Source organism: Phodopus roborovskii, unplaced genomic scaffold, assembly GCF_943737965.1.
Source record: "Phodopus roborovskii unplaced genomic scaffold, PHOROB, whole genome shotgun sequence".
In the NCBI taxonomy this organism is placed as follows: domain Eukaryota; kingdom Metazoa; phylum Chordata; class Mammalia; order Rodentia; family Cricetidae; genus Phodopus; species Phodopus roborovskii.
In genome coordinates, this window is record NW_026126416.1 from 10,459,553 (window position 1) to 10,480,874 (window position 21,322).

Here is a 21,322-nt window from a genome sequence, read left to right on the forward strand (position 1 = left end):
AATCTGTGTTGTAAATATATATATCCCTATTACATAAGATGTATTTGCAGAACCAAGTGTGGGAATAGGCCAATAAGACTGGCAAAATTAACCAGAATATACACACATTCCCAAATCAAATCTGTTGTAAATTGGGGGACTCTTACATTTGTGGCTGTTTATCTAGTAGTGTGGGTTCAGATTTCATAGCATTCTCCCATCATGAATTGTACTGTCATTTTCCAAAGCATCTGAGAGAATGATGGTGAGGTTGAGAAGACATAACAGTAGAAAATGGTGGCACTCATGGAAATCATTCTTGGAGTGACTGTTCCCATAGACTCAAGTAAAGTTTTCACCAAAAGATTTAAGCTTTGACTAGAGATAGCTCATTTGGCAACATGCTTGCCTCGAATTACTGGAGCTCTGAGTTTGATTCTCAGCACTTTGTAAACCGAGTGTGGTGGCACACACCCATAACCTCATCATTAGGAGGTGGAGGCAGAAGGCTGTAGTTGGTCTTTCTTGTGGGACTGCCAGCTCCCCAATAATGACACGGAGACTTACTATTAACTGTAAAAATTTGACCTTAGCTTAGGCTTATTCCCAACTAGCTCTTATAACTTAAATTAATTTAATAAATTATTTAATAAAATATTTTAATAATTTAATAAAATAATTTAATAAATAAATTAAATTAATATGTTTTTATTAATCTACATTCTATCACGTGGCTTTTACCTCTCCTTTGTGTCTGACTTCCTCACTGTCTTGCTGGGGTCTCTCAAGCCTGAGACTTCTCCAGTTCTTCTTTCTCCCTGTAAGTCCCACCTGTTATCTCTTGCCTAGCTACTGTCCATTCAGCTCTTTATTAAACCAGTCACAGCAATACATCTTCACTCATTGTATAAATATCCCACAACAGAGGTGTCTGAAGTTCAAGGTCATTCTCGGTTTGAAGACAGCTTGGGATACATGAAACCCTGAGTGTAGTGGCTCACTACCATAACACCAATACTTGGAAATCTGAAGCAGGAGGGTTGGAGTTTGAGGCTGTACTAGACTATAAGAGCAAGACCCTGTCTTAAAAATAATTTAATTCTGAGTGTGACGGTGCACACCTTTAATCCCGGCAGCTGGAGGCCAAGGCAGACAGATCTGTGTGAGTTCAAAACCACCATAGTCTACAACGTGAGTTTCAGGACAACCAGGGCTATTACACAGAGAAACCCTGCCTCAAAATAATAATAACAAAATAATAATAGTAATAATAGTAATAATTTTAAAGAATTTTCAGTCCATCCTTTACCACTCCTATTATCCTTTCCTTCGGTCTTGTGGACTTCTTATATAAAAAGTTAGAGATTTTTAAATGGATGGTAACTGCCAATGATATGACTCTTCCATTTCTGGTTTTCATCTGTCAACAAAAGTGCTTAGGAACAATACCAAAATTGAAAATTTATTTATTTATTTTTCTTTACACATATGAGTGTTTTTGCTAGTGTGCATGTATGTGTACCAAGTATATATCTGATAACCATGGATGTCAGAAGAGGTCATTGGATCCGCTGAAACTGGAGTTAGAGATGACTGTAAGCCACCATGAGGGTGCTGAGGATTAAACCCTGGCCTACTTACTGTAAGAGCAATAAGTCCTCTTAACTACTGTGCCATCTCTTCAGGCCCCCAAATTGAATGCATTTGAATCGGAATGGTGCATCAGTATGTAGGTATTAGAATGATAGGGTTTATAAAGTGTCAGAAAGTAGCAATGCATGTTCATTGTGCTAACTTCATGTCTCATCTTTCTTTAACAGCATGGGATAAGATAATTTTTCTTTCTTTAAAGCAACTTTATATTTAAAAGTGCACTTGGACTTTAATCCTCAATGAAAGATATGAAAGCTTCATGTTTAGAAACCTAAGTTGGCAAAAATCTCTGTCCAATTTTTAAAATTTTTTTATTTAATTTTTTTCTTATTATACATATCAATCCCAGTTTCCTCTCCCTCCCATGCCTCCCACTGAGCCCCCCATCCTATCCCCATCCACTCTCCAAGGAGGGTGAGGCCTTCCATGAGGGAACATCAAAATCTGTCAAGTCATTTGGAGTAGGGCCTAGGCCCTCCCCCTGTGTTTCTAGGCTAAGGGAGTATCCCTCCATGGGGAATGGGCTCCCAAAGGCTGTTTGTGCACTAGGGATACATCCTGGTTCCACTGCCAGAGGCCTCATAGACTGCCCAGGTCTCCTGAGACCCATGTTCAGGGAGTCTGGGTCAGTCCTTTGCTGGTTTCCCAGCCAGCAGTCTGGTTCCAGGAGTTCAGCTCAGTGTTTAGCTGTGGGAGTCTGCTTCTGCTTCCATCAGCTACTAGATGAAGGCTCTAGGATGGCATATAAAGTAGTCATCAATCTCATAGTCAGGGAAGGACATTTAAGATAGCCTCTCCACTGTTGCTTAGATTGTTAGTTGGATCATCCTTGTAGGTCTCTGAACATTTCCCTAGTGCCAGATTTCTCTTTAAACCTATAATGGCTCCCTCTATTATGGTATCTTTTTTCTTTCTATTCTATTTCTCCTCTATTCTTGCCCTGACTCAATCTTCCTGCTCCCTCGGGTCCTCATCTCCCCTCCTCTTCTCCCCTTCTTTTCCTCCTAACTTCCTCTCCCCTCCCTCCATGCTCCTAATTTGCTCTGGAGATCTTGACCCTTCCCCCTTCTCCAGGGGGCAATGTATGTCTCTCTTAGGGTTCTCCTTGTTTCCTAGCTTTTCTGGTGGTGTGAATTGTAGGCTTATGATCCTTGCTCTATGTGTAAAATCTATATATGAGTGAGTACATACCATGTTCCTCTTTTTGTGACTGGGTTACCTCACTCGGGATGGTTTCTTCTAGTTCTATCCATTTGGCTGCAAATTTCAAGATTCCATTGTTTTTGTTTGTTTTGTTTTGTTTTCTGCTGAGTAGTACTCCATTGTGTAAATGTACCACATTTTCTCCATCCATTCTTCAGTTGAGGGGCATCTAGGTTTCTTCCAGGTTCTGGCTATTACAAATAATGGTGCTATGAACATAGTTGAACAGATGTCCTTGTTGCATGAATGTGCATCTTTTGGGTATATGCCTAAGAGGGGGATTGCTGGATCTTGTGGTAGACTGAATCTCATTTTCCTGGGAACGACCATACTGATTTCCAAACTGGCTGTACAAGCTTGCACTCCCATCAGCAGCAGAGGAGTGTTCCCCTTTCTCCACATCCTCTCCAGCATAAACTATCTTTGGTGTTTTTGATTTTAGCCATTCTGACAGGAGTAAGATGGTATCTCAGAGTTGTTTTGATGTGCATTTCCCTGAATGCTAAGGATTTTGAGCACCTTCTTAAGTGTCTTTCAGCCATTTTAGAGTCCTCTCTGTCCAATTTTTATTTTAGTTGCTCAGCAATTAAAGCATTTATAGCTTCTGCAGACAGCATAGGCCACATGGTGGCTCACAACCTTCTGTGAATCCAATGCCCTCTTCTCCCTTCTCTGGCACAAGGCATGCAAAAGCCAAAGTAAATATTTAAAAATATATACATAATATTAGGATAATTGAAATGTAAGATCTGAAGCAAAAGTTTCCAAAGAATGTGTCTTTTGTCTTACCCTGAAGAACCTGCCTCTGGTTGCACAGAAACTAGGTTAATAAACATGGAAAGATTCCTTCTTTGGTTCCCTATGTTGGGGACTGGTGTGGCATCTCTCTAAAAAGAATGTTCTGCTTTAGGATAACAGAGTACCCTTGAGTTAAACAGGATTCAGTCAGGCAAATACAGTTAACTAAATTGGCCATCATTGAGAAAAAAAAATTGTCCTTAGAAAGATATCTTCCTGTTGTCCAGATATTTAATATTACATATGGAATATGTGGCAGTGCATATATTTAATTATTAATTGGATCAGTTACTCGCACTCGTTGATCCAATAACTATTTGACTCCCAGGTGCCAGGGTCACTGCTATTATGCAAGTGGAATGAAATGTAGAATTATAGTCCTTTTTTTGTGTGTGCATGCGTCAGCACCTAATAGAAAGCCCAGAGAGAGAGAGAGAGAGAGGAGCGTGAGGAAGAGGACCTGACCTTGTGCTGAGCATTCCTTCGTACTTACCCAAGCCTACTACAGACCTGTGAGGACACTGCCAAGGTTCTGTGTGAAAGCCTGGACAACGGGCTGTAAAATCAGTCGACCTGTGATGACACCTGTCTCACAGTCCCTGCACAGACAGTCACAGAACTGCCACTTTTACTGCCGTTCCCACTTGGAAAGTGAGAAGCCGTCACATTCCACACCAGTGCAAAAGCAGCAGGAGCCAAGATGCTAACCCAGGTCTGCCTAACAGTGGCAGGGATCCTCAAGAAACAACCATCTCCCTCTCCACAATAAAAGATTTCCTTTTGTAAATAGAACACCGGAGACCGGGTCCAGAGACAGGAACTGACTCATGGAACTGTAATTTATTTAGAGATCTGGCAATCTGGGAAGCCAGGGACCATCCCCCAGTCTGCCTTCCCCATCCCATCCCCAGATGGCATCCAGCGAATCTGAAGAAGGGCAGGGAATCACTGCAAAGGTTGCCTCTCTCGTCAGAGGCAGCCTCATCTGAGAGGGGTTGGTGCTCGCCTCCTGGTGTTGGTACTTCTCTACCTGTTGCTCTCTGTAGTTGCCTCTCATCGTTGTAAAGGTTCACATGCTCCCAGTGATGAAGTCTACACTCCTCCCAAAGAGCCATCTAGAGACCCCTGTGTTAAAGGCTAGCTTAAAACAAGCCGTTAGCAGCTGGCAGGTGTTCACGCTGGACTACGTCCATTGTGGGTCTGTGGGTTCTGTCCTGAAGTATGAAGTACAAATGTGCTCTTACATCTTTAATTTTATGATTTATTTTATGTACATGGGTGTTTTGTCTGCATGTGTTTCTGTGCTCCTCTTGTGTCTCCTGCCCTCAGAGGTCAGAAGAGGGTGTCAGATCCCCTGGAACTAGAGTTATAGACGGTTGTGAACTACCTACCATATGGGTGCTAGGAACAGAGCCCAGAGACAAGTTCTCTTAACCACTGAGCCATCTTCCCAGCCCCCGGATGTGGTCTTACAGTGTAGAATAAAGCGGCCCTTTCCTTACCTTATCATTTCCATGCCCAGACTGGAGAATAAATCAACATTTCCCTAGGGCAGACAGGAGAAGATAAGTCCAAGTCATGGCCCCCTGGGCCTCAGCCTTGTTTATCAGTAATGTTCTATTGCCACCGGTTGGCTTGCTCAGCCTGTGATACCAACAATATAAAGGGGTATGGCGATGTAGGAGGCTCCATTTTCAATGACTTCCTATGATTTTCAGGATGGAATATGAACTTAAAAATTGGTGTGTATGGGTCAGGCATAGTGGCACACATCTGTAATCCCAGCACTCTGGAGGCAGAAACAAGAGAATCTCTGTGAATTCAAGGCCAGCCTGGTCTACATAGTGAGTTCCAGGACAGTTAAGACTATGTACAGAGACTCTGTCTCAAAAAACAAACAAACAATAATATACCCCTTTTGCCAAAACAAAACAAAAAAACAGTGCATACGGGGTGGGGGGGTTATTTTCCGTTGTTTTGGACTTTATTAACTTATTTGGATGGAGTGGGAACTGGAGAACATAGTTCTGACCTGCCTGTCAATGCTGCTTTGTTCAGCAGTGGCCTTGCAATGGAAATGAAGTCCCTCATCCACCCTCTCGGAACGGGGAGACCATTTCCTGCTCCAGATGTGGCTGCCACAACCTCTGGGAGGCATCCTTCTGTGACTGGTGTGGAGCCACGGTAGGCACCTAAAGACTGAGCCTTGCCACCAGGCAGTGGTGGCACACACCTTTAATCCCAGCACTCAGGAGACAGAAACAGGCAAGTCTCTGGGGGTTGGAGGCCAGCGTGGTCTACACTGCAAGCTCCAGGACAGCCAGAGCTACACAGAGAAACCTGTCTTAAAAGCAACAACAACAAAGACTGACTCTTTGCTGGCACCCTGGAGAGCTAAGGTCTCCCCATGGCCTTGCGGGAGATCCTTCCTATGGTTTCTCTGCCAAGAATTTGGAGGTAGAAATAGTTTCATAGACTGGAAAGGAGAAGCCTTTCTCACTGACATTTGATTCGTGAGGTTAACCCTTTCCACTCCTTTACTGACCGCTGGGAATTTCTTCCGTGAATGGAGTTTGCCTATTTTTTAATCAAAATATTCAAATCATTCATGTTTACCTGCTATTGCATGCGAGTAACAGAAGAGTTAATGGCTGTCTCCTTCATGTTTGCCTCTCCTCAGAAGCCCGCCTGCTTCGAGATACCAGGTGTCTCTCAGTTCCCAGGGCACTGGCACTTATGACCCATTCTTTCCACCTGGCAATATACCTTAGCTTCACATGCCGTTGTCTGTAATATAGACTCTGTTTGCACGTACCACGGTTTATTTAGGCAATATCTCCCATTGCTGGACACTTATTTCCTCTAGACTGCCACTAACTGGGCTGGAAAGATGGCTTAGGGGGTAGGAGCACCCTCCACCAAAGCTGAAGACCTGAATTCAATTCTCAGGATCCTTTTGTGGAAACAACCAGCTCTCCAAAGTTGTTCTCTGACCTCCCCACAGGCACCATAGTATACACACGTGCACACACAAACTAAAATATAATTTTTAAACACCTATAACACTACAAAAGATAGCCTGGGATACATTTTTTTGAAGGGCTTGTCCATGTGTAGGAGAAAGTTTAGAGGTAGAACTGTTAGGGCTGAGGGCAGGAACATGTGTTATTTTGATGATTAGAGACAGTATGATGTGAGGCTAGTTTAAATGTGGGCAAGTCAAAACTCTAAAATCAAAAAAATATTTCTGTTCTCTAGCTCGGCATTTCTGGTAGCCACTCTGTCTGCCCAAAATGTGGGGCCAGCAACCATCTGTCTGCCCGATTCTGCGGCACTTGTGGAATCTATGTGAAGTCCATAACACGATTCCGCATGAACAGCTTGGCCCTAGTTGCTGGGGCACCTCGTCCATTTGCTGAGGTAAGGCCTGCATGGTAAGTTCTTACCATGGTGGTAAGAACTGCTGCTGGGTGTAACTGACTCTGTGTACCCTGCCCTGTGAATCAGTCCAGGGAACAGAACCAAAGTACGTAGACCATGCACATGGACTGTGAACTAGATATGTGAATAAATTCAATTTAGGATTCAAACTCTTGGATGATTCCTTCAAAAATTATGTATATATGCAACTTCAAATCTAGCCTAGGGTGGAAAGTAAAACCTTGTCTCAAGAAAAAAAAAATCAAGAAACTAAAATCACATTGTTCTGTTGGAGACTTGTACCAAATAGCATCTATGAGGCAGTGGACATAGTGCCCCAGACAGAAGTAATTTTCTCTGCATTCCAACTCTTCTTGCATTTTCCAAGTAGCAGTTCAAGAGCCTTCCTCCCTGCCCTGTTACATCAGGTGTGCAAGATTTCTTCCCGTCAATAATCTCTGGCCGATGGTCATTTCTGCAGCACACACAGGGGTGAACGTTTTCCTGTTAGCCTTCAGACTCTGATCTCTGAGATGCACAAAGAACTTCTGATGTCACCTCATCACTTTATTGATGGAAATTGAAGATGGAAAGTCATTAGAGACTTGTGTACACACTTGGTCCTTAGTGCATACGCTTGGGAAGGGCACATGGCACTTTAACTCAGAGGCAGACTTGTGGGGTCGCCAGGCTCGTTGACACCTTTGTTTAAGTGAAAAGGTGTTCTTTTCTCGGGCCGCCTGCTGTCTGTTAAACAATGTCTATAGTGTATGCACTTTCTTCTCTCTGCCAGGAAATTTGTCCTAATAAATATACAAATATACATGGTCTGCCTTATGAATGGTGTCCTTTAAATGCAGTGGCACTGTTCAGTCCACACAGACTTCCATGATGGTTTTCTTAGACCCCTCAAAGGAATAGTCATTCTTAGCAGTTGAATATAGTTGTTCAGGGAAGACTGTGCTCCATTACATAGAACTGAGAAGGTCTTCCAGGCCCAGGCAGGGTAGAAGCATCATTAACTGGCTGAACCTGGGACAATAAATGACCAAGGGGAGGGGGGATCCCTTCATGGATCAAGGTAAGAGTTGCTGGGAAAGACAGAAGAAATGATGGCCAGAATACCACCCCCCCCACACACAAAAGCCTTTAGTTCAAAGAAAGTTTAGGGTATTATTATTATTATTATTATTTAAATTGCCTTTGATAACTGGAGATGGGATTAATTAAATTATACTCCAATCTCCCTTGCTCATAGCCCCGATCTGCCTGGCAGTCTCTAAGTGTCCCTTTGCCCACTTCTGCTATGGGGTCTAAGAAGGACATGGGCACACAGACCTCTGGCCTCTTCTACCCATCTGGCAAGCTCCTGGCAAAGAAGGAACTGGAGGCAGCTTGTCACAGGCAGAGGCAGGAGAAGATGAGTGACCACAGGCCAGTCCTCACAGCTGTCAGCCCAGGAAGAGGTAAGGGGCCCTTGCTCCTGTAGGAGGAAACCCTCTCTCTGAAGAACCTCCCTTTTAGATTCATTTTCATGGACTACAAATATGTTCCTTTTTCTTTGTTCACGTCATTTTTTTTTTTTTTTATGAACAGTAGCTTTTCCTTAACTGTTACTCCTCCAGTACTTCTAACTCCTGGCCTGCTGTCTGGTCCATCAGTCTCATGGTGCCTGCGGGTTCATTCTGCTGTGTACACAGGCTTACTCTGTACCATCATGACCACCTGTCATTATGGCTTCTTAGTGTATGAAACTCATATAAAACTCACTATTTTAACTATGTGTAAGTGTACAACTGAATGACATTCATTAATGGTGTTACACAGCCACCATCACTCTCTCCAGGAGTGAACACAGTCATCATTCCAGTAGCAACCTTGTGCTTCTCAAATGGTCACCTCCCACATCCCTTCTCCTGTATACACTGTCTCCCAAGTTCCAGTGCCTGTCACCCACCGACCTGCCTGTCTATGGACTCGCCATTTCTTGACATTTTCTGGCCCTTGTGACAGGCATTTTCCAAATTGAGGTTCCTTGTTCTCACATAATGCTAACTTGTGCCAAGTCAACAAAAACTGACCAGAATAACTTGTACCTGCTAAATACGAAAGCTGAGCTTGGAGGGTGTTCTCTCTGCAACAAACACAATGCTCAGAGGCTTTGCACAGAAGGATGAACTAAATAAAGTTCACCAGAAAGATCAAACTAGCTGCTAGACAGATAAATGTGCAAATAGCAATAATAAGCCTGGAGGGGAAACAAGACCAGAGTTGAAGTAATCAGTTATTTAAAATTTCCAGTTCTGGGGGCTGTCTCAGACTCTGCTACCTGCTTTTGGGACCCTTTCCTCCTACCGGGTTACCTCATCCAGCCTTAATATGAGGGGAGGTGCCTAGTCTTACCGCAACTTGATATGCCGCCTTTGGTTGATGTCCCAGGGAGGCCTTTTTGAAGGGAAGCAGAGGAGGAATGGATGGGGGAAGGGAGGTGTATAGGGGAGAAGCATGGGGGGAGGACTGGGAGGGAAGGAGGGAGCAGAAACTGTGATCAGGATGTAATATATGAGAGAAGAATAAATTTTAAAAACTAAAAAAACAGTTCTAACAAAAAAGTTATGAAATGGGAAAAGAGGAAAGTTCAACTAAAACATAAGAATAAAAGGAAAGTGAGGGCCAGGTTTACTTATTTTGTGTGTACAAATGTTTGCCTTCATATATGTATCTGCATTACATGTGTGCTTGGTGCTGGTCATAGAGGTCAGAAGAAGGCATCAAATCCCCTGGAACTGGAGTTAGAGATGATTGTGAGCCACCATGTGGGTCCTGGATGTCAAACCAGGTTCTCTGCAAGAGCAAGTGCTCTAACCACTGAGCAACCTCTCCAGCCTCTCATTGCTTTTTAAACCTTGTTTCTCTGGGGAAAGGGAGCACCAAGATCCTCAGGCTGCCATGATAGAGGTCTCCCAGCTCTACTTGCTTGCCAAGTTTCTCTGCTAGGAGTTAGAACTCAGCCACAGTTTGACTTGAGTATAACATTAGTCCTAAGGAGATTGTCTACAGCCATTTCCAGAATAATTCCTACTATCCCTCCTGTTTTCTGTCTCTTGGAATTTGGATGGTCACTTGCTGGCCAGTGGAACATGATAAATGAGATGCCCTGACAGTTCTGACCTTAAGCCTTAAGACGGTCAAAGGTCAGTGTGCTCTATAGAAAGTCAGCACCAAGTAAGGAAATCCACTGTTGTATTCCTGAACAAAAGAGACCCGCTAGAGGAGAACAGGGGTCCATGTACCAACTACTCAGTCCTTGAAGTGAACCCACATGGCAATGAGAAAAGAAGGTCTCTGCCATCCTAGCTGAGATCCCTCCCCAGTCTGCTTCTCCAACCTGGGCAGAAAGGTGGGAGCCACTACCTCTTTCTCCCACATAAGAGAAACCAAACACCTGGGCTCACGAAATCCCTATGGAGACTAGAAAGGGGCACAGGGAACTTTCTGGAGTAGTGGAAATGTTTATGTTGACTGGGATGAATACAATGGTCAAGCCCTTACATTTAAGACAGTATAATTTATATATGAGATAGAACAATATAAGAACAAACGGCTTCACATGCATCAATCAATATATATATATACATACATACATACATACATACATACATACATATATATATAAATGCGATGACCTGTGATAATCGTTATGATAGCTGGGTTGGTTGTGGCACTTGAGGTTCTGTAAAAAAACCAACACCAGTGGCCAAGGAAAATAACCTGTCTGAGAATGTATGTTCCACGCTCGATTCTTTCTTTCTTAAATGTGGAAGAATTAGCCATATGTTTGGGTTTCTCTCCCTTTTTAGGCTACTGGAGAAAACAGTTGGATCACATTTCTGCTCACCTCAGGTCCTACGCTCAGAACAACCCTGATTTCCGGGCCTTGATTGCAGAACCCAGGATGGGAAAGGTGGGTAAGAAAAATGAAGCTACCACTGAGCATCCCTGGGTTCAGGCTTCCTTAAGACTGTGCTTATTAATTGTGTGTGTGTGTGTGTGTGTGTGTGTGTGAGAGAGAGAGAGAGAGAGAGAGAGAGAGAGAGAGAGGAAGAGGAAGAGAGAAAGTGTTGAGTGTATGCATGTGTGTGTATGTGTGCATGTGTGCTTCCTTTTCCTTCCATCTCTTAAGAAAATATCAATTTGGATCTTGTTCCTATTTAGTCTGAGAGTCTCTGCCTTGACTCAAGTATTTAGCTTGTTTATAATTAAGAATATAGGTCAGATAGTTTTGAGTCTGTTGTTTTGTTCTTTGTTTTCTATTTATCTCATCTAGTGTTTTCTTGTTTGTTTGTTTCCCTATTCTAATCTTCCTTGTGATAAACATATTAAATATAGAGTTTAACATCTCAGAATTCCTAAGGATTGAGTCCCACACCACAATTGAGAATTTTTTTTAAATTTCTTTAAAAGCTTATCTCTGCTACCGTCCATGAAGATGGCTACGAAGTTAGCATCAGGCTGAACTATATTCAAGTCTCAAACAAGGTACGTAGCCCTTTAGAAGTTATTCACAGTTTGATTTCACTGATGGCTTGCAGTTTACAGAAATGCTTTCATATAATGAATAAAAAGGGAAAGTTCCAAATAGTAAGAAACATGACCTAGACAAAGAATTCCATGGGATTATTTAATAACTGTACTAACCATCAGAGAGGCCCTCTATCCAGACCAGAGGATGTGGTAGGAACAGGAGTTGCCATTGCCCTTGCTCTGGTGGTCCTCCAGGTCCTTTACATGTCACTGAAATGACTATATGTCCAGAATACGACAAACTTGGAAAAAAGACTGACAAAAAATGATTTACACCTTGACTTACTCGTTTTATACAAAAGAAACCACTTGGAAGGCTGAGGCATGAGGATCTCAGTGTAAAGACCAGAGTGAGTTCAGGGCCATCTGGAAAAACTTCATGAGACAGTCTTAAAAGTGGAAAGTGCCCTGGGGATATAGGCAGAATGCTTGCCCAGCATGAGCAGGGTTCCCAGCCTCAGGTTGCACTGAGTATCCTTCCTGAAGAGCAGGCTAGCAGTAGATCTTCTCTGTTGACATATTGCAGTCCCATCATTAATGATATGTGCAATGTTTTCATTGGCTAGAACCTGTACATCAACAAGTCGATGAATCTCAGTGACCACTTTCTGAGCAGTGTCACCGAAGGTGGGAATGGGCTGTATGACAGCAGGTCCAGCTTGGGTGAGTTATGTCCCTCTGGTGAGTTTTCAGTACCTAACCAAGAACACACAGATTGGGCAAGGGTTGATGAGACTTGCATAAAATTTGAAGCTAAGTCACAATCCTAACATGTTCCAGGCAGTTTGTTTCTCTGGCTTCTCTGGAGTTGGGGGTTGACTTTGGAAATTCTTTACAGGGTGGGGAAGTTTGTTTACTATGGCTGGTGGCAGGGGTAGGGTGTGTACATGTGCTTTTTAACCTAAAAGTTAAAGTCCCTTTTCCCTCCCCAACTAATTTTTCCAGTTTCTGTGGTCAAGGGTCTCATGTGGCAGGTTTAATAAAAAGTTTCTAGAAATTCTATTTTATCCTTGTGGCTATTGAGGGGCATGACAAGTGCCTCCTTACATGTAGAAGCGAGGCAGGCTCATTTGGTCTCTAACTCTTTGTCATTTCAGTGAGTGCCTATAGCCAGAGCACCTCAGACACCCCTGATGGTGTCAAGAAGATGAAGAATCTCAAGCCCAAAAGTTTCCACAGGAACCCAGAGCTGCCCACAGTAGGTCACTTCTTGGTCTTTTTAACTTGTTTGCAGTCCGTCACATCGCTGTGTGTTTAAACATTTTGTAATGGAATGCTCTCTCATTTTCTCCTTCTTTTAAACATCAGTGCTGCTCATTTTGTGGCAGATTTCTCAAAATTGTGAACTAGAACTATTTTTTTTTCATGATGGAACACTCCTTTAATTTCAATGTTCTATAGGCAAAAACTGCCCAATCTGTGTGTCCAAGGCCAGAAGTTTCTACAGAGTTCCAAGTCATCCCATATCATATAAGGAGACACTGTCATGAATTAGTTTGGTGCTGGAGGGAAGCCAACGGAAGGGGGTTAAGAGCAGACTGGTCTTACTGAGGACACAAGGCCCAGCACCCATGCCGCATGGCTTCCAACCATCTCTATGTAACTTAAGATCCAGAGAGGTCCTAAGAAATCCAACGGCTCTGTTTCCACACTTTGATTTCTTTGTAGGACCCAAGTTAAAAAAAAAAATCTCAGCACAGTATCTTTTCTCAGCTTGAGCCATTGCATGAAGTAACTGTTGTAGTCTTTAAGAGTGAGGTACATGAGAGTATATGTTCAGCTAGCACTTTCAATGGCTGCTTCTTTCCCTCTGATGTGGGATATTTCTCGAATGGTCCCTTCTTCTGTGGAGAGAAACCATTCTGTGTTCCAACACATCTTTCCCAGAAGCTACTCTCAATCTGGTGTAGATTGAGCACTTGTAGTCTACACCACCTGGGCTGATTAACAATTCATTCCATCCAGCACAGCCTGGAAGTTATCCACTTGGACATATTTTATCAGGGACCCAAGAGGCAGGCAGGGGAAGGGCCAAGATACTACCATGGCCTTCACTATCTTTGTCGATTAATGAAGGCCTGCTCAAATAGTGGTGGGAAGAGCAAGATGGGCAGGTCATCCAGAATAAACTTGGCCAAATCTCTATCTGTCAGCAGCCCTTGAATGGCCAGCTGCTCCAGAGTAGGCACATCCTGGAAGCTCATCCTGAGGGGTTCAGGTAAGGGGATACAGATGCAGGCACTGGTCACGGGTCTTCTAGTCCCAGCTGTATCAACAGGCAACTCCGGGAGTCCAAGTTAACTAGAACTATTTTTAAAGTCTCATCAGTTTCCTGGATCATCTCTGTTTCCTCAGGGGTCAGTTCTGAGTGACCATCTTACTGTCTTATATTTGGTTTGGCTGAATACATGATGATACTTCATTGATTGTCTAATCACTTAACAAATGGAAAGCTGGTTGGATCAGCACCGGTGCCTGGCATCGGTGTCCATTGTGAGGGCCAAGCACAGATAGGTTTGTGAGTTGAAGCCCCTGTGTGGACTGGTGGTTATGGATAGATTTCTTTGTTACTATCATGATGCTATGAAGATACACCGTGGCCAAGGCAGCGTATAAAAGAAAGAATTTAATTGGAGGCTCGCTTATTGTTTTGGATGGTTAGTCCATGGTCATCATGTCAGGGAGCATGATGGCAGGCAGGCATGATGCTGGAGAAATAACTGAGAGTTCATATCTGATCTGCAGACACAGAGAGAAAGACACTGGGCTTGGCATGGGCTTTTGAAACCCACCCCCAGTGACACACCTACTCCAACAAGGCCACACCTACTCCTTCCCAAATAGTTACCAAGCATTTAAACAAATGAGAAGCCTATGGGGGCTGTTCTCATTCAAAACATGATGGGATTCCCCAGAGTTACCAGGCAGGAGGCAGGAGAGCCACTCGGTCTCCTGGGCTGCCCGTGTAGGTCTTTCCTCTGGGCAAGGGCGTTAATGGTACAATGTGCTCACGTATATTTTAGTTCTGCATGAAGTTGTTCTTGTTCCCTTCTCCTCATATCCTCCCTTGTGACTGTGCTCTTCCCTTCACTCATTGGAAGCCTTTGCTGGGTAAAGCATGTGACTTTTAGAAAATGGTTGCAGGGGTTTAATCAGAAAGCATGGTTTTCCTGCCCTCCCGTGGGAACGAAGGGGAGGGTGCAGCTGTGGCAGCCAGTCACAGGAAGCCCTTCGTGCTGCACCCTTGCCTGCAGCCTGAATCCAACATCTGCCCTCCTTACTGACTGACGTTTAGAACCGGAGTGTTCAGCTGGAGAGGAAACACTCAGATCTCTGGGTCTCAGGTGGTTTTTTGTGTTGGTTTGTTGCCTTTTGCTTTCATCCACTTTAGTCTTCTTAGAAACCCCTCCAAATCATTAGCTCACTAACAGTGGGTATCACTGCAGGATTTGCTGCAGCTTTAAGGTTGTGTCTTTTAAAATACATACCCTGAATAATCCCAAAGGGAGCTTCGGAGAAAGGGACAGAGGGTGCCCTGCTGCCTTCCTAAGTGTGCCTGGCTCCGGCCCTCTTTGGATGCAACGCAGAGAACAACTGTGGGGGACTGCAAGCCAGACATGGAGATAGGCATGCGTGGTGCTCCCTTCCTCCCTGGGTTCTGCCAGCCCCCTGGGCTTCCATGGTGGGCATGCTCTAGTCTTCTTGCTTGCCTCGCAAGTGCTCTGAAGGCAGGGACTACTTCCTGCATTTACGTGCCACTCCTGCGTCACAGGCCTCACGTGGGCTAGTAAATTTGGGGGGAGAAGACCTAGTGATTGTCTTTGGCTCCTTGCGCTGTCCACCTTGCCTCAGTTTGAATTAGTGAGGGCGAGCAGGTGTGGAGTTGGTTAGTCTGTGTGGCCCAGATCCCCCACTGCTGTGTGCCCACACCTTCTCATTTGCGCTAGCCAGCTCCAGCGTTCATTCACCATGGAGCACACCCAGCTGTGATCCCAGAGCTCAGGAGGCCGATAGTCTAATACACTTCCCCAGACGGAACAGAATTCACTGTGACTAGGTTCCATACCTAAGACCATGCTGGGGTTCTTCTAATTGGGATATAGTGTCTCACCAGAGATGTGGGGTGGCAAATGAGAGGTGACATAGCCTGAACCCCTTCTCTTCTGAAAGGCTTAGCAGCCCAGGAAGGGCAGGCAGGACCCCTTGAACACCCAAGGCATGCCTGGGAAGTCATGGCCGAAGCGCACTAACACAGTTCCCTCAGCCTTCTCTTTGGAATCCTTTTTATATATAAAGTGATATTAAAGTCAGATAAAGGTAAATTTCATAGCACTTGGAAAACATAAAAGAAATCTTCAGATGTCTCTGGACCAATGAAACTATTTTTTCCTAAGCAAGAGATGGGCCCTGTTGGGTCCTCTCCTCAGGCGAGTGTGCGATCTGTCATTCTGGGCCGGCCACCAGCACGTTAGGAAGCCTATAGCGTGGATTCCGGGTTTCACCCGAGCTGTTCTTCCTGGAAATATTCATTACAAAGCTAGCGAACTTTCTGAGGTTTTGTGAGGTCTCTCTCTCATGTGCCTCCTTGTCCTTGATTGTATAAAACAATGTCAAGGCAGTGTCCTTACCTACAACAAGGCTTGTGAGCTGAGCACAGATTACACATTACAGTTACATACATACACACACACACACACACACACACACACACACACACACACACAAACCCCTTTAACTCACACTCACCCATCCATGTTGTTTAACAGAGACTGTGACACTACCAAACTGGGGGAGGGGGAGGGGTTGTGCATTGAGAGTGGGGCTGGGACTCTGCAACACAGACACATAGAGATGATGAAGATGACCACATTCTGTCACCCCACAGCCCGAAAACAGACTCCTGCTGGAGGAAGTTGGCCCCACGGGGAAAGGAAGACTGTCTGTGCTGGAACAGCTGCTAGATGAAGTGAGTGCCCTCAGAACAGGCCTCTCTGCAGGGATCAGCATGGTTTGTGCCTGCTGCCTGTTAACTGAGCACTGCATGCAATGGGGGTAAATGACTGGACAAGAGCTTTATACTCAGTGTTACTCTGCCAGTTTCTGTGCAAAGACTCACATAAACAAACACATGTGAACCCAAGGAATGTCCATGAGCTGGACAGATGTGGCCATATTTACTCCAGCCTGCTTTCCTAACAAGGCAAGGTGCTTGGGTGCTTGTTCCTCCAGATGTGGGGGAAAGTCTTAAACATCTGGGGGCTTGGCAGCTGTGTCCATTATATGTGTTCATGGGATTCCTCATTCTCCTTTCCTTTGATTAATGCCATCATCCCTTTTTTAGGACATTTGTCATTCATGGTGGGATGGCAGTTGGGCAGTGTTGAGTTCAGGGTTTTGTGGCAAGTTTGTCCGTTTCCATGACCCACAGGGAGCAGACCCTAACTGTTGTGATAGTCAAGGTCGACCTGCTGTTACCGTGGCTGTTGTGAATAAACACCATGAAGCCATTCCAGTTCTTGCTCAGAGAGGAGCAGACATCGACCAGCAGTGGGGACCGTAAGTGAAACATTGAAAGGGCAGGAGGGCACCCTGTTGTGACTAGTTAGAGGATTCTGTCACAGTAGAACCAGCCCATGCAAGTGCCCTGTTCACTTGGGACCCAGTAGAACTGTTACTCTATTTCAGCCTTAAGTAAGAGGCTCAATGGGGTGTCTTCCAAATCTGGGTGCTTTAGTTACTCTATTATTCCTGTGAGAAAAAGCCCCAACAAAAGCAACTTGAGGGAGAAAGGGTCTAACTGGGCTTACAGTTCTGGAAGGATATAGTCCAACGGCAGCAGGCAGGGTCAGGAGCAGGAGGTTGGCAGCTCACATTGTATCCACACTCAGGAACAAGAAGTGGGCAGGGCTATAAAATACCCAAGCCCACCCCCCAGTCACCTTCCACTAGAGAATCTCCACCTCCTAAAAGTCCTACAACCTTCTAGAACAATGACTCAAGGGGCATTTCTTATTTAAATCACAACACCAAGTAAAACAAAATGTTAATATATTCTATTGGGTTGCCTACCTTAATGGAATAAATAAATATATATTTATATGTGCCCTGGCTGTCCTGAAACTCTATAGATCAGGCTGGCCTTGAACTGAGAGATCCACCTGCCTCCCAAGATCTGGGATTATAGGCATGTGCCAACACTATTAATGGGCTTTATAAATGATAGTGCATTTGCTAATGTATCAATTTGTACTTTTTTGTATACATTTTTATTTAGGCATGGCCAACCTAAAACTTGCTAACATAGATCATCTGGCCTTGAATTTGCAGTCCTTCTGCACCTGCTTCCTGAGTGCTGGGATTATAGGTGTATGCTACCACATCCAACATGAACTTGTACTTTTCTGAGTCTATTGAATCTTTAACTCTTGAGATATTGAGCAAAGTTTTTGTCACAATCAGACTGTTAAGACCTATACCAAATAAAGAGAGGCCTCAGTGTATTCCTACAAAAATACAAATATGATGTTATTGCAGAAAGAAATCATTACATAGCTGCCTGCAGGTGCTAACACAATCCATGAGAAGGTGGCGTGTGAGTTCACCACAGAATCTCTTGGCCCATCTAAGGATGGACAGGTCCTATGTAAAGTTACTTATTGTCCAACCTCAATGCCCTCTTGACTCATAGCCTAATTCTATCTGCAATACTGTTGTTTGCTTCCAAATTACTTTGGAAACTGGGTTCAGAAGTTCCTGGAGTATGTGTCATTTATGGCAATGCTCATCTCCTGGATATGATGTCAAAACAGAAGTGTCCAAAGATGCTGCAGGTATCTAGGCCTCTTGCTTCCTGGATTCTTACACAGACAAGTTCAAGACCTGGCTTGGTGACATGTGTTGTTGGGTACTTCCAGCCACCATGTAGGAAGGAGCAAAAATCCCATAGCTTTGCTTCTATTATCTGTTTCAATTTTTCTTGTGTTTTTATTTAAAATATATTCTTTATGACTACTTATCACTTTGGTTTTCTTGTGCTTTCAAATTAACCATAGGTACGTGTGGAATTTGCCACCCAGTCTTTTGGTACACGCCTACAGTCTCAGCACTTAGGAGGCTATGGCAGGATGATCATAAGTTTGAGTCTAGACAGGCCTATAGTAACAAGAGCCTGTTTTCTGAGTGCATTTTTATAATATTTCCTATAAGACACTACATCCCTTTCAGTTTTATTTTATAGCAGAATATTTTATATATAATTATAAAACATTGTTGACCTTCTTGAGTTTTGTTAAGGTTTATGCTACCACCCCCTTCATTTGCCCACCCTTTTGCATCATTTTCTTGATGATGAAATGATGGTATTTTTTAAAAATGTGTTTTTATTTTTTTAAAATAAGGTCTCACTGTATAGCCCTGGCTGACCTTGAATTCACAAAGATCCTCCTGCCTCTGCACTCTGAGTAGTGGGATCCCAGGTGTGCACCACTGCACCCAGTGATGCTATTTGCTTTATATTTTATATTTTCATAGTTCAGACCAGCTTTTCAAAGCATGTAAGCATGATGCCTTGTGGTTGATATGCAAGTCACTTTTTGAATGATTCCTTAGTAAAATGAGTCCTGGATTCATGAATAGTCCATTTAAGAGTCTGAAACTACTCTGGACATAAAACAAGTTGCCATTTTAATGTGGTCTTCCTTGGTTCCCTTATATAGCAGGCAGCTATGACATAGATGCACATAGGATTTCACTGCAGATATACCGAGTCCTGTGCTCAGTTATGGCCACCCAACTGGCTGGGGCGATGGTGCACTGCAGGTCTGCCGAACTCCAGCACTGTGGTTATGCCTGTCCATCTGAGTGGTTTCACAGTACCACTCCCACTGCATTCGCAAAGGTGCCCAGAGCAGAGTTTAACTTACATAGGTGGAAGACTTTGGGGGAAGAAAGCCAGGCTAGAGGCCACCTTCCCAAGTAAAATACAGATTTCTTCTTCCTCTGAAGTAGTTGCCAGGAAAGGAAAGTAGACTTGACTCCAGAGAGTCAAATGCTACTAAATCTAGCTCAAATATATCCATCTAGAAAGTTTAAACCATTCTGCATGGCCTCTGCCCTGCATCTGGGCTCAGTGTGTCCAGGGAACCATGTCACGTTCCCTCCATCCTTCCACTCTTAGACAGCAACCATTCAGAGACCTAGTTTTCCTGCACAGAGAGGCTTGGCAAGTTGTTCCTTAGCAAACCAGAATTAGGGACATCAAGATGATTCAGCAGGTAACACACCTGTCACCAAACCTGAGGACCTGAATTTAGTCCCTTTCCATTTTCCTGATAACACTAAAGATTTACCCAGAAATTTTTTCCCACAAATAGGTTCAGAAATACAGCTCTTCATGAAGCAACTCTACTTGGCCTGGAAGGAAGGGAGAGCATCACCACTTTACTGGGGTATGTTCAAAGGCTTACACCACTGAGGATATCAGCAACGTCTCTACTGACATCCAGTGGTGTTAGACAGGCCCTACCTTCTCAACTGCTATCCCTGTCAGTGAAGGCCACTACTACACAATGAGTGTTACCCTCATGGAACATGATTATAGGGCTTTGATGCAGTTGGAACCAATGACTAGGACAGGCAATTATTTGAAATCACACAGTCTCTTAAGGTAGAGTCACTCTTCAGAGAGAGCTGAAGCCATAGTGGCCTCTTTGGGACACATTTGGGGAGGTACAACCAGGATGTACCTACACTGGCCTCTGTGGCAAGGAATAGTCAAGATCTGAGAGGGTCATATGTCTGGATAACCTTAAGTGACTGTTTCTCCACTTCCTTTGCAGATGCAATGCAAACACCCAAAAGAAGAACACAAGAGGCCAGACAGCATATGATGTCGCTCTTGAGATTGGGGATGACCTCACCACTTCGCTTCTTGCCACTAAATTCAGCCAAAGTCTGGAGGACCAACTTTCCCCATCTGGGAACCCAATCCTAGGTGACAATTAGATCTGAGGTAGTCACTAGGCTGCAAAGAGACTACCCAGCTATAGCTGCTCTTACTTTTGGAATGTGTATTTAAGTGTAAGAATTAGGATTGAAAGAAACTCATAAGGGGTGTGTGTGTGTGTGTATGTGTGTGTGTGTATGTGTGTGTGCGCGCGCACACGTGCGCATACACACTACATGCACTTGTGAGTGGTAGGAGGGATTGAACCTAGGGTCTTGCAGAGGCTAGGCAAGTGTTGTATACCATCATGCTATACCCTAGCCTTCTTTATTTTGAACTCCTAAAGTTGCTCAGTCTGTCCTTGAACTCACTCTGAAGCAAGGAAAGACCTTGAACAACTTGAGATCTTCCTGCCTCAGCCTCCCAAGTAGCTGAGAGTACAGGCTGGAATCAGTAGACCCAGCTCTTTTTTTTTTTTTTTTAAACTAGTGTAACCACTCAATACCATGTATACCTTGGAGTACAGTAAATTTAACATATGCTTTTTAATGTTTTATTTTTTTGTTTTGTTGGTGGTGGTTTTTTTTGTTTGTTTTTTGTTTTGTTTTTGAGGCTGGGTCTCACTATAATATAGCCATGGCTGGCCTAGAATTTGCTACGTAGGCCAGGCTGGCCTTGAACTCACAGAGATCTATCTATCTCTGTCTCCCAAATACTGGGATTAAAGGCATGTGCCACCAT

At 44.0% G+C, this 21,322-nt stretch overlaps 1 protein-coding gene across 3 annotated transcripts in view; it reads left to right on the top strand.

Moving 5' to 3' along the window:
• Nucleotides 1–21,062, top strand: part of Dzank1 (double zinc ribbon and ankyrin repeat domains 1) — a 45,544-nt gene extending 24,482 nt beyond the window's left edge. Inside the window, exons 11-21 of one of the 3 annotated variants that reach the window (XM_051183246.1) lie at nt 5,692–5,817; nt 6,892–7,053; nt 8,312–8,519; nt 10,914–11,017; nt 11,518–11,592; nt 12,204–12,300; nt 12,735–12,835; nt 16,523–16,603; nt 17,066–17,193; nt 20,010–20,084; nt 20,475–21,062. In XM_051183246.1, coding sequence (XP_051039203.1) covers nt 5,692–5,817; nt 6,892–7,053; nt 8,312–8,519; nt 10,914–11,017; nt 11,518–11,592; nt 12,204–12,300; nt 12,735–12,835; nt 16,523–16,603; nt 17,066–17,193; nt 20,010–20,084; nt 20,475–20,640 — 1,323 coding nt within the window. In that variant the 3' untranslated portion in view covers nt 20,641–21,062. The remainder of the gene's footprint in view (nt 1–5,691; nt 5,818–6,891; nt 7,054–8,311; nt 8,520–10,913; nt 11,018–11,517; nt 11,593–12,203; nt 12,301–12,734; nt 12,836–16,522; nt 16,604–17,065; nt 17,194–20,009; nt 20,085–20,474) is intronic. The other 2 variants (XM_051183247.1, XM_051183248.1) reach the window with 2 other exon arrangements.
• The last annotated feature ends 260 nt before the right edge of the window (nt 21,063–21,322 follow it).